The sequence below is a fragment of the Oxyura jamaicensis genome, chromosome 5 (assembly GCF_011077185.1).
Source record: "Oxyura jamaicensis isolate SHBP4307 breed ruddy duck chromosome 5, BPBGC_Ojam_1.0, whole genome shotgun sequence".
NCBI lineage: Eukaryota > Metazoa > Chordata > Aves > Anseriformes > Anatidae > Oxyura > Oxyura jamaicensis.
In genome coordinates this window covers 59,005,386-59,018,342 of record NC_048897.1, presented here as the reverse complement: position 1 = coordinate 59,018,342, position 12,957 = coordinate 59,005,386, and the positions used below count along the sequence as shown (strand labels likewise).

The following is a 12,957-nucleotide window of genomic DNA, read 5'->3' as shown; positions in this document are numbered from 1 at the left end:
TTCTTTTCTGTAAATTCTGGTTTTCAGGACAGCACTTACACAATTCACATCTGAGATTATTTTTAAGAATGCTGTATTTCTAAAGCCAAAGAAAATAAAAAGGATGAAACTTCAGTTTTTCTTCCTGAAATATTTTTAACTTGTGTGCTTAGTTCTAGTCCTTAAATATTAGTATATTTATTTTCCAAATTAAGAAGGACTATAGTTTTTTTTTTTTTTTTTTTTCATAATATGCAATTATTAAAATACAAATGCTTTCCCAAGCAAACTTTAAAAGGTCAAATGTTAGCGAAATAAGTGAGTATATGATAAAGATTAGAAAATCATTTCATCACCACTTCTGAACTTGGTAGCAAGAAGCTTGCTTCTGCTTGTGTGCACCTTTCCTTGCACCGTGAAAACTTGACTTGGCTGACTTGTGGGGATCTTCCCAGGGGAAAGAAAAACAAGTTATGCCTTTCTACCTTGTAGCACCTTCCCTGCAATAAAGCAGATACCTGCCTCTCTCTCTGCTCACACCTGCCGTTGCAAGTCAAAGTTTACTCTCTCTACTGCAGTTTTACTGTAATTGAACTTTTTTTTTTCCTTTCTTAAAAGTTTGTGTCTAATAAAATTAGAAACAAGTACAAGCATGTGCATTTATGGAGAGCGTTTGTCGTTAATGTACCTAAAAGTTGCAACCTGGAGGGAGGGCAGACAGCTGAAAGATTTGCAGCTGGGATCTGGACATCTGTGTTTCTAGGGTAGCATGTTCTTATTCTGGTAGAGTTTACCCATGCAACGTTTGCAGCATGTAGGGCTATAAGCACTGCGCTGCTTTGTTTTGTAATACCTGTTGGCTTTATTTAAGTAAATAAATGGACTAAAAGTATGTCAGACTAACTGAAAGGTATCATAGCCATTTTGATTTGGCCTTCTGTAAACATGCAATGAACTTGCAGTATCTGGTTACGTGTCTTATGGTGAAGCTTTAAGTATGTTTCTTGTTTATGGTGACCTGTGGGATTCTCCTGGGCTAGCACAGCATTTAAATGCTAAGCTAACATCTGGCATTCTGGGAGTTAAGATCAGTAGCTGAACTGTGTCTTAAGAAAGAAGATTATCATTTATTTTTAATGTGCCTTGGTTTTCCACTCAGGTTCATTTACATGTTTTAATGGAGGTGAGTGTGTCTACAGAGAACTCTGCAATTGCAGTCGATTTAATGCAACTGGACCAAGATGTCAGACAGGTGTGTAGAAAGAAGACAGACTTCTGGGATTGCATGCAGGTTCCAACAGCTGCGAGAATGACTACCCTTTTCCTAATGTTACTTCATCCTCTGCTATTTTTCCTACCCTCTCTTTTCTGTGATGACACATCACATTATAGCTACATTGCAACTACAGATTAAATCTAAAAACCAGCAGTACTTCTCAAGTGACTCTCCTTTTGTTAGTTTACAACACAGGTGCTGAAAGAGATCATATATGCAGAACATGGGGCCAATATCACTTTGAAACTTTTGATGGACTGTATTACTATTTTTCTGGGAAATCTACGTATGCACTTGTGAGACATACTGAATTAGATGAACAGAGTTTTTCTATACAGGTAGGGGACTGCACTTCTACATTCCCTTTTACTGTTATTGAACATGCAAATAATGCAATAATTTTAGGAGATTAAGAATAATTTGAGATGATAGTCTGGCAGTCTGAATGTAACCTAGATCCAATTCTAAAGTAATACATGCTATCAATTAATCTTGCACAAAATACAAGTAGCTGGAAGAAAACTGTTGTGTATATTTTCTAAACCTGCTGCTGCTGTGAAAAGACTGCTCCAAAAGGATGGCAAATTTTACTCACATTTTTGGGAAGAGTAGGATTATTTGTCCACATGCTGAGGGTGGGATTGTGAGCGTTAGTAGTGTAGCATGTGGATTATGGATAATTTAATTAAATCTTAACTTTGACACTAATAATTTTATTTGACAGGTGAATAATGATCCTGAATGCCATTCTTCTCCTTATTCTTGCAAGCGGTCCATTAGTTTATTCTTTTCCGGAGATGAACAGATAAAGATGAGCAGTGAAGTGACCTATAAAGGATTTGGGTAATCATACTTGCGTTTCCGAGGCTGTAATGATAGAATTAATATCATGGTACAGTTTTGATAACAGAGATGTAAACAAGGTGACTTATTTTTTGGTAGCTTAAAAACTTTCCAGACCACAGCTGTAGTAAGCACTCCCCATCTACAGAGTAGTGTCTGTGGAAGGCAATATCTAAATAAGCAGCATGCATTATCAAGAAGTACATAATATCAAGAAATACAACTATTGATACTCACCCTTTGATTTGTTTTTTTTGTCTCTTATTTGCATCTTCATTGTTTTTAGTTCAGCTACTCCATATTTACATTAGTGGTTTTACGATGTATGAAGTAACATTTTTAACAGTGTTATTGCTTCATTAAAAGTTGCTTGCTTGTTTGTTTTTTTTTTTTGTTTCTGTCCTGTTTCGCAGCCTACAGTTACCTTACATTATTGGAAACTTACACATCCAGAAGCTAGCTGGGTATTTTCTAGTCAGGCACCAATACGCCTTTACTCTCGCTTGGGATGGTACATCTGCAGTGTATATCAAAATGGCACCAGAGTACCTGGGCAAAACACATGGTCTGTGTGGAAACAATAATGCTATCCTGCATGATGATCTTGAAACTAGTTATGGTGAGTATTTAAACTAATCCCTGTTGTGTAAAACCATGGATTTTTTGTTTGTTTGTTTTTTTCCCCAGGTGAACAAAATGTTATTTTACTTAGGTTTTAATTGTAATGTTAATTGAATTTAATACTTGGAATTTTTGAAATGAAAAATAGGATATGGAAATACTTCTGGTAGATGAGAACATTGATGAAGAGGGCTGATACCAGTATGGATGGGGCTCTTGGGGGGGTCACCGTTAAAGCATGCTTATAGCCTGGTACTCTGTTACTTACAGTGGTATTTGTACTTCAAATTGCTGGGACCTAAAAGATAAAATTCTACTTTTAAATGTTCATTGCCCTCTAAGCAATTTTATATAGCAGCCTGTGGAGGTCTATGATGCTACTAGTGGAAAAAAAATGAATAATTTTAGTTAGTAAATCAGTGAAGACTGCCAAATCCCTTTTTGATCTGGCATTTCACTTATGTTAATGCTTTCAGAAGTGAGCAGTGATTCTTGGAGTCCCAGTTCCTTGGATGCCAACCTCAGATACTTACGAGAGTCTTGGCTTTCAAAAAATTCTGAGTGATGACCTCTATAAAATTAAAAAGAACCAAAGGAAGAAATCAGGCCCCTTAAAAGGTGTCTCAAACGAGGCAATAAAAACTTCTGGAAATGATAGCTTTGGAATGGTTACCTCTGCTCCTGCTCTTTAAAATTAGAATATTTCTATAGAGTACTATTTTAAAGCTTGAAGTACAATATATGGTAGGTTTCCTTTGTTGTTTAAGTGTGCCACTCAATTTTGTAAAGCATCAGCATTGCACTAGGATCAGACTTTAGCTCTACTGAATAGCTTACTCACTATAACAAAATGCTTAAATTAATACCGAGATCAATAGCTTGTTGTGCTCATTGCCATCAGACTTTTCTCTACCCTCTCATCCTTCTGGGGATATCTCAGTCGCATAAAGCTGTAATTGGAGCACAAGTAGATGCACTGTGTACTGCCTTTATCCAACTACCTTGGGGAGCAGTAGTAGCACAGAAAAGGCATGATAGCATCCATGGGTAATCTGAATACTAATCAAGGTACAACCACATCTCTATGATGGATAATACCTTTCTTAACTTGTTTAAAGCTAGCACGGTCATTTCTACTCGTATAGAAAGGTCACACTTTTATCTGGTTAATATAGTTCATTATATCGTACCCTTGGAGTGACCTAGGGATACCTTATTATTCTGGGGGCGTTAGGCCATCTATCAAAAGTTCCATATGAAGGAGCAGCATAGAACTATGCATATACCAGTTATTACAACTGTTTTCCTTTCTTTCACTCAAGGACTACAACAGGCACAGTCCAACTTCCTACAGCCTTTTTTTGCCAGATCACGTGACTTAAGTTTTCTTCTTTCTGCTGTTCTAAAACCTTTTCCTGTATTTACTTCAAAAGGGTTTTCTGTGTCTTAAAAGACCAGATCATCTTCAGACTTGCACCTGATTCATTTAGTTTTAGATAGGATTTGGCTTTTTCTGCTTAATATAGTGTTATGATTATTGATATATTTCCCTGGTAAAGCCTATAGAAATGTTGTTCTGCCAAATCGCCGTGTTGACTGTGTGTGTGTCTTGTTTAGGAAAACTGACAGAGGATGTAACAGAGTTTGTGGAGAGTTGGCAGGAAAATCCTCCACAAGGAACAGCCAATAGGGATAACACTTTTCTCAGTGTACCACCCTGCCTGACACAAAGCCATGAATCTTTACAGGTTTGGATCTGCACAAAAGGATTATTACGACATTCCTCTTAGATCAGATTCTTATTAGAACCAGAATTTGACTTAGTGCTTTGAAGGAGACTGGAAATATTCTCAGTTCTCCTTCGGACAGTTGGATTGAGATGGCTGCTGTAACAGTGTTTACCTTGTTCCCTCTTTCCTCCCTCATACAGTTTTCTGTATGAGTTCATAATTTAATTTTTGATGTTTTGGAGACGTTATACTCTCTGCATAGCAGCCAAAATAAGTGTTTGAATCTGGGGTTAAATGAGTGAAAAGTTATCAAGTTAGGAATTCATTCTAGAGCTGCTTCCTCTTAGGAAGGATAGGAAGAAGTAGGCACCTGAAACCAGAATGGGAGCATGTTTTATTTGCTAGTGTTCAAAAAAAATATTGTTACTTAAGTCTGCCGTATCAAAGTAGTTTTCCTTGTAAGTAATATTGTGAAGTTACAACCCTGAAATGAAATGCTTTGAAGCTAAAGCTGATGCAAGATGTGTGTTATCTCTGTTGCCTTTTACTACATGATTTAACTAAAAGACTATTTCAGGTCATCTAGGCTTAGCTGCAACATTGTCTGCCCTTCTTTAGGAAAGGATGTTCTAGTAGCATTGGCACAACCTTGGATAAAGGATTCAGCGTTAAGATTACTCTGTCATGTACAGTAATATGTTGCTAGCCACTGCTTCTAGTTGATGAGAGGGAAGGAATTCCTAGCCATAGCCTGAGAGGTGTCTGTTCTGTTTTTGCATATATTTTTCTGCTTAGATTTACTTTTTGAAAGCATTTTCACAACAGCAATCTCTTTAATTTCAGAGGGCATACACTCTGTGTGATGTTCTGTTACATCCTCCATTTGAACAGTGTCATGAATATGTGAGTCCTCTTCCTTTTATGGCAAGCTGCACCAGTGATCTCTGCATGTAAGTGAATGTTCTTGAGTAATTCCAAAGCTGTTAGAATAAACATGGTCCTTAACATGTACAATTCATTCTCATGATAAACAAAAGCGATGTGATTCTTTTTCTGCATGCCAGCTGATATCTAAAATTCCAGTAATAATGTAGAATGCTTTGATTTTCTCACTTGTTTTAGTTTTACTGGCAGAGACTTCTGTGGAGTTGCTTGTTTTCCTTGGTGTAAGGGTGGCCAAAACCAGGCTCAGCTATTTTCATAATAACTTTGTTATTTTACGTTCCTTTCAATATGACATCAGTTTTCATGCTGAATGTGTGACATCATTAGTGTTTCTAATCTTAATGAAAAGTAATAGTGAATAGGTGAATTGGGCATCTATAAGCAGTATACGTTAACATAAAAAGAAGAAATGGATTACCTGCATGCACAGGAACTTTTTGAACTTATGCTATCATTTCACAATCTGGAATAATGCTTCTCAAAGCAGTTTTGACTGCCTAACAGGCAGGTCTGAAAAAAGTTTCAATTTCCTGTACCATGATGTGGAAATCTTATGCTTTCTTCTTGCAAGTCTTCTGTTGGATGCTATTCCTCTTGTAAAAATCAAGATCTCTATGAAACTCTCGTTACATTGCTGCATCACTGGTTTTCATGTTTTTATTCGGGAAATTAGCATCAGATTTCAAATATTGATCAGCTGTCTTCAAGTGTTGCAGAATGTCATATCCATTTAAGGCTTTTAAGCTATTCAAGCAACACAGTACATTAAAATATTATTAACGTAAATACAAACGATGTGATGTATGCAGTGCAGAAGCATTCATGAGGTTATGACCGTGTATTTGAATGTAGGGAGAAAATAATATGTAATTTTTTATTTGTGTAAGGTCAGCAGTTGATAATGCAACTTGGTGTCGAGCATTAACTGAATATGCCAGAGCATGTGCCCAAGCAGGAAAGCCACTGCAGGGATGGCGAAAACACTTTCAGCAGTGTGGTATGCAGACACTTTCATATTTGGAAATACTGCTTAGTGGTTGTATTTTGAGAAAAAAATGCTCTTCATAATTTTACTTTGTCCTTCCTCCTATTGTGAACTAATACAGTTCAGTAAAAGCATAACTGTGGACTCCAGTGCTACATAAGGGTTAGGATTTTTTTTGTGTGATCTGTGCTCAGTATATTGAACACATTTTAATAAGCTTGGAGCTTTGAAGAATCTTCTTACTGAAACATCAGAGATTCCTTAAGATGATTAACCATCATGTTTTTGTCATGGAGCTACTCTCTCAAATGTTAGCCAAGACTTCATAGATTTCTGACATATAAAATGTTTTGTGAGTGTTCAAATATCTGTTTGAACTGCAGTTGAGGAAGTCTTAGAATTCACAGAAGGTAATTTTGAAGGAGATAACCTGCTTTGTCCACCAGTCTGGAGGCAGAAACAAAATTGATTTGTCATTTGTGGCAGGAATATTTTCTGTGTGTTTCCAAAAATGTTGTTTAATGGATACTCTATGACTTTTTATGCTGGTCTCAGAATTTAAATGGTTTTGCTGTGAGAAAGTTTCCCCATATCTCCCATTATGTAATTTAAGATTATTACTTCTTGGTGCACTTGCACTGGATGGACTATGAATATACATCTACCCTGTGTGTGTTATGAAAGCCATTTTTTCATCATTATGGACAAAGGATACTGAATGGAGTTACCAAAGAGTAAATATCTAAAATCAACATGTGCAATCTATTTATGATCATGGGCAACAACCCAAGAGCTCTTCATTTCTCTATCTTTTTCTGATTTGTAGTGATTACCTGTCTTGAACCCTTGACTTACAACGAATGCATCAGCTGTTGCCCTGTTTCATGTCATCAACAATCACAGTGTGTTGGCAGTGAGCTTCCTTGCATTGATGGATGCTATTGTCCGGATGGTAACAGTTTTGATTCTCAAATATGTATTATTTGATTCCATTTAACTTTCTGATCATTTTCCCCAAGATTTACATACCTACATGGCCTGGCTAGATTAAGGCATTAACAGGAACTCTTTATAAATACAGTGCAAACAGAGTGTGGATGAACAACCATGTTTTCCTCAGTGACAAGAGCCTTTTCCTCAATCTAACAAGTAGGAATAGGTTTCAGCACAGATCTGTATTCTAGCTGTAGAGCTCTGCAGTGCAGTGAAAAACTTGTTATGCTCTGTTGTTAGTTTTACAGGAGAGGGAGCCAGCTTCTTGATTCCCATAGTTGCTTGCTTGTTTGTTGTTTTCCCTGAAGAATGCCTGCAAGGTCAGGTGCTTATGAACATTTTTGTCTCATTTTCCTTTTGTTACTGGCTTCCCTTGGGTACGTAATCCTATCTGTTCATTCTAGAGAAAATGATATGCCATGGATCTTCAAGTCCTGCCTCTTATATGTACCCTCACAACTTAAAAGTATGATCATCATTGTCATACATTTCATCTTGTATGGGATAGTAATCTCTTTTAGCTTCTGGCTCTTTAATCATGGAATCACTGAAAAATAAAACAAAGAAAATGAAAAAACTGCTACAGTATAATAAGGACAAACAATGCCTTAAAACATACAGACAAAGAATTGTAAAGGTGTCAAAAAAGAACTGAAGGGTACCCAAATAAAACAGCAGGTTTTTTTTTTTTTCCACAGTATTAAACAACAATGATTAATGCTATTATTCACTTGCTGTATCTCAAGCAATTTAGGAACTTGGTCCATGTAATATTTATGTAATAAAATTGATGTGTGTATTTTTCTACTAAAATTACTTCCAAATACCCTACACTTTTATTACTGTATGTGACCATTTGTGGTGTTCTTTGGTATGCTTGTTAGTTCTGTCAGCCATTTGTAAATATTGTTAATTTTTTCTTGATAATTTTTTTTTTCTTGTAGGCTTAATTTATGAAAATGGATTGTGTGTCAAGCCTATGGACTGTCCTTGTGACTACCATGGAAGTTTTTTTGACATAGGCTCTGTGGTTTATGAGGAATGTAATAACTGGTTAGTAATATTTTTTTTTTAATGCTGTGGACTTAATCCTTTCATATTCACAAGAGAGAGAAGTCATTTAAGGCCTATTTCACTTAAAATTGAATGAAGTTGGAAAGTTGTTACAGTTTCTACATACAAAAGCTATTGTTCTATAGACATGTTGTTACTAAGAGAAATTTAAAGAAACTATAGAGCTGTTAATGGGGAAGAAGACAAAATCACAGATATTACAGAGAATACTGAAATGTTCAGAAATCTTTTCATCGTGAGCTCTTCCCCAGACTAAAAGGAATATGGAATTCAAAACCTTAACAGGTTTTATTTACAGGAATTATTTGATTTCTGTTTCTGTCCTCTTTTGTTGTTTCACATGGATGTGAGAGCGTCATATCTTTATGACATGAAGTTGCTGTTCTGGGAATTTTTATGTTAATTATATGCTTCAGTCAGAAAGGTTTGTAGAAAGAGATAATGTCTCTTATTGAATCAACTTAATTGGAGAAAATAGATGCACTTGCAGACCCCTTCTTCAAGTTTTTTTATTTTTTTTTAATAATAAGATTCAAATGGCATGCATTTATTCTTCTGAGTATTAAGAATCCTTAAGATTTTACAATTGTTATCAAGGAGCTAAAAAGAGAAGTGTCGGATGCATGGGTGAGAGTTCACTCATTACATCTTCATGACAAGCTCTTGCCACAGCTGCTAGATGTTCTAGTGAATGTGATAGCTCTGCTGTGTCATTTTGTGAGACTCTAGACATCTAGTGCTTGCTTCATGAGGTAGGAGACCAGGAAAAACAACTGAGGAACAGCCATATGTGTTTCGAATTTAAAATCTAAATAAGAAACCTTTTTGTTTTTATTTCAGCACTTGCATTGGAGGTAAATGGATTTGTACAAATCTTACATGCCCAGGTATGTGAAAAAAGTCTCGGATACATTTTATATATCTTTATTGGGGTAAAATATTGCTGTTAATATTAACATTTTAAAACTATATTTTCACTATATAATTTATATTTTTATTTGCATCTCTGTATAAACACATTTACCCACAAAGTAGAGTGGGTATTAAAGTGAACTGAATAGCAGGCATATCTGCCTTTTGACTTAGCTCAGTAATTTGTCTCCCCCTGGGTTGCTGTAACATCTCTGATAGATGGCACTATCTGCTTATTCCTGGCATTCATCTAAAGTTTCCTCTGCAGTCTTCACTTGACAGACTTACTGATACGGTTCATGCAAGAGTTTTTAAGTGCAAGATTGCTTTTTTGTTGTTTTGCTTTTCCTCACAGTACTCGATGTCATACCTAGGTATTACACAAACGTCAGTTAATTATTTTCTCAATTTGCCTGTGGAATGGGGGGTGTAATTCCCACTTCACCAATAGGAAACTAAACTACAGAGATTAGTCAAAAGGATTTTGAATGTTAGAGGTACCCATGGCCTCATTGTTCTTATAGCTGTGGAAAGATTTAAGCATTGGTCTCAGAGCTGTTACTAAACTGAGAGAGTGCTTGATATCCAATTTTTAGAGCCACACATCACACCCAGAAAGTAAGAAGCACACGTATTATTGCCTTATAGAGGGGGGAGAATTGCTTTAATATCTTGGCCGGGTGTCACATAAGAACTTGACAAAAGCAAAGATGGGGTACAGTTCCTAACCATTTTCCTAGTACATAGTTATAATGCAAGCACAATTTTTAAAAACTATAGTGTGTATCAGAGTGTATGAACTCTACAGCAATCTCTCTTGAGAATGCATTGTATCTTCTCTACATATTTAAATCCATTATTATATTTTCCAGCTGAATGTTCAGTTTCAGGAGACATTCATTTCATGACCTTTGATGGGCGCAAATATACTTTCCAAGCTACCTGCCAATATATTCTGGCAAAAAGCCGTACATCTGGAGAGTTTACCATATCCTTGCAAAATACTCCTTGTGGACAGGTAAGGCTTAGAACCTTCTTGTTATGTTTGTATCCTGAAGGCATGTCTGATAAGCAGAGGCTGATAATACTTGAGTTGTCTAGCCTGGAGAAAAGAAGGCTCAGAGGCAACCATGTTATATATCACAGCCTGGAGGAAACACAAATAGAAGAGGTGTGAAACAAAGAATAAACATTGACATATATCTGTACTCTCAGCTTAAAATTCTCCAAACGTTGGAAAGTCCTTGAAGCTTGTGAATGTTTGTTGTATGTTGAGGTTGTGTCCTCTACTTACATGATTGAAAATCAGCAAAACAGGATCCTTAAAATAAAAACAAAGCAACAACACTCTAAGCATTTTGCTTCAAATGAAGCAACGGACTTCTTGCAGATGCCCACAGCCCTACCTTTAGCCTGACATTTAAGTCTGTCAATGGACAACAGAGGTCTGAAGCAAATGTCTGCTATGACAACGTGCAAGATATGTGTTGTAGGCCTCATTCACTTTTCTGTTAGAAACTACTTACACCTATCCAAAACAGACAGAGATTTTCCTTTTGGGTTAGTTGTGGTGATGCTTCTGTTGAGGAAAGTGACAATCAAATTAGTTGGCTTTATGCAGCACTCCTGACACAAAGTGTCTCGCAATAGCTCTTGCATGTACTTTGTCCTGACTGAGGGATTTTGTCGAAGTGTTCAAGTGGCTTGCAGGTGAAAAAAAATAAGCTTCTTTTGGCTTTTGCTACACGTTGGGCTTCATATTTCCCCTATCTTTTAACAAAGTTAGCCTGATCAGTCTGTAGTATGCACAGATTTTTACAGACCTTTTCCACTTTGAGTGAAGCATTCTGAATGTTACAGCCAGGTGGGTGATCAGAGGCTTATGTGGTTTGTTCCGGGGTTAAATACTGCTTATTCAGATAGCAACGTGAAAGTGTTGAGAGGGTAGTAAGAGCAGTTTTGTGTGTACTGTAATGCAGGAGTGTGGGGCTTCAGTGCAGCAGTTTGAGTGTCTAACTATCAGATAGCTGGTACCACTTGGCAGAGGAGCTGCTTCATGGTTCCCTAGGCACCATCCCATGTGCTTTTCCCATTTATAAGAATGAATGAATTGAAATGGGAAGCTAAAAGACTTGTAATGTAGAACCTCATATTTCTCGATGGTTTGAGATTTGTATGCTTTTAAAATTCTTTTAAGTTATCAGTCCCATCTCATTCACGCAGATTAAAAACCCAGAAAGAAAATAGCTGAGGAGATTTTTAGCTCTTTGAATCACAAAGAACCCAGTCATCTAGTGCCTTAGAGCCGATGACATAAACAGTCATCAGGCAACAAGTGATTTGAAAATGATGTGAAATTTTGCTTAAGCACTTTTTGGAAGGAGAATTGGTCAAGTGATCAGCACAGCTTAACTTTATCTGAGTTTCAGGTGACAACCTTGCTGGCTTTGTAGTCTGTATGATGAGAAGGTCGTCTGAAGATTTTTTGTTGTTGTTGTTGTGCCTTTTTTTTTTTTTAAGTGTCTAGTGAGAGAAATGTCCATTCCTGTGGAAACACCTGCTGAAAGTTGGCAGGGGCACTGCTGTGAAAGGAGCAGTTCATTGGAACACAGAATAATTGTCAGGTGGAATATCTCCTTCAGTTTCAGTGTGAAGGAATAATAAAGCTTTTGTCAATAGCATGCAGCAATGTATATCCTATGGAGAGTTGTGCTCTTGGCTCTGGTTTGTGGGTAGGAGCTGGTATGTTTTATTTTCAGCTTCTTAAAAAGTAGGCAAAATTATGAATTTATAGTCACTGCAGCTGAATGATATGCACAGAAATTAAATAAGCTGCAACAAGATAAGCTGCCAGAGCATGCCTTCACAATGCAGATGTTGTCTTTGCCATTAGTCTAGGAGCGTTGGCTGAACTGATGAAATAGTTTGTATTCTTAGAATTCAATATTTTTAAGTTTAATTCTATAATTACAACTGTTGACGGAAGACTGTTATTGTATTAGTATTTAGAGACATGGAATTTTTGAATGATTTTTATTCTTCACTATCCACTGTGTGTAACTGTGTACCCCTGGTACTTGAAGGACTGACAGATGATCTCTTCTCATTCAGCATCTTTGAGCCACCTAGTATTGTTCAGAGATCCTGGCAGCTGTAGTGATTGTTTTCAAGTGGGACAAGATTTGCCCCCTGTCATGCAAGTCTCAGTGCAAGTCAGTGGGAGTGTAAATATTTGAAATGAAAACCTTTATCTCAATTTATGCTGTTAATGGTGCTAACCACAATACAGTTTTGTTGCTATCTTGTCTGTCCAAAGGCAGGGATTTTTTTAAGGAAGTATTGCTCAGTGCCTTTTTCAGTACTGAAGATGCTTGGCATCTTACTATTTCATCAACAGTTGCATCTTCATGGCAGGCAGTGAGAATGAGAAGCACGGCCTCCTGCAGCTCTGCTGGATGTTTCTGGAATGCAGCTCAGGACTGGAAACTAACCAATGAACAATTTACAGCAGAAAGACCTAGGTCACTCTTTGAGTGATTTCACATGTGTCTGCACGTGTTTTGATACATAAGACATTATGAGACATTAAAGAGAGATTA

General features: G+C 36.8%; 1 protein-coding gene across 2 annotated transcripts in view; it reads left to right on the top strand.

Annotated features, from left to right (window-relative positions):
* OTOG (otogelin) overlaps positions 1-12,957 on the top strand; it is a 107,372-nt gene that overhangs the window by 11,984 nt on the left and 82,431 nt on the right. For both annotated transcript variants that reach the window (XM_035328323.1, XM_035328322.1), the window contains exons 5-15: positions 1,139-1,231; positions 1,439-1,593; positions 1,980-2,098; positions 2,512-2,717; positions 4,337-4,467; positions 5,293-5,399; positions 6,282-6,391; positions 7,206-7,331; positions 8,317-8,425; positions 9,287-9,333; positions 10,231-10,376. In XM_035328323.1, coding sequence (XP_035184214.1) covers positions 1,139-1,231; positions 1,439-1,593; positions 1,980-2,098; positions 2,512-2,717; positions 4,337-4,467; positions 5,293-5,399; positions 6,282-6,391; positions 7,206-7,331; positions 8,317-8,425; positions 9,287-9,333; positions 10,231-10,376 — 1,349 coding nt within the window. The remainder of the gene's footprint in view (positions 1-1,138; positions 1,232-1,438; positions 1,594-1,979; positions 2,099-2,511; positions 2,718-4,336; positions 4,468-5,292; positions 5,400-6,281; positions 6,392-7,205; positions 7,332-8,316; positions 8,426-9,286; positions 9,334-10,230; positions 10,377-12,957) is intronic.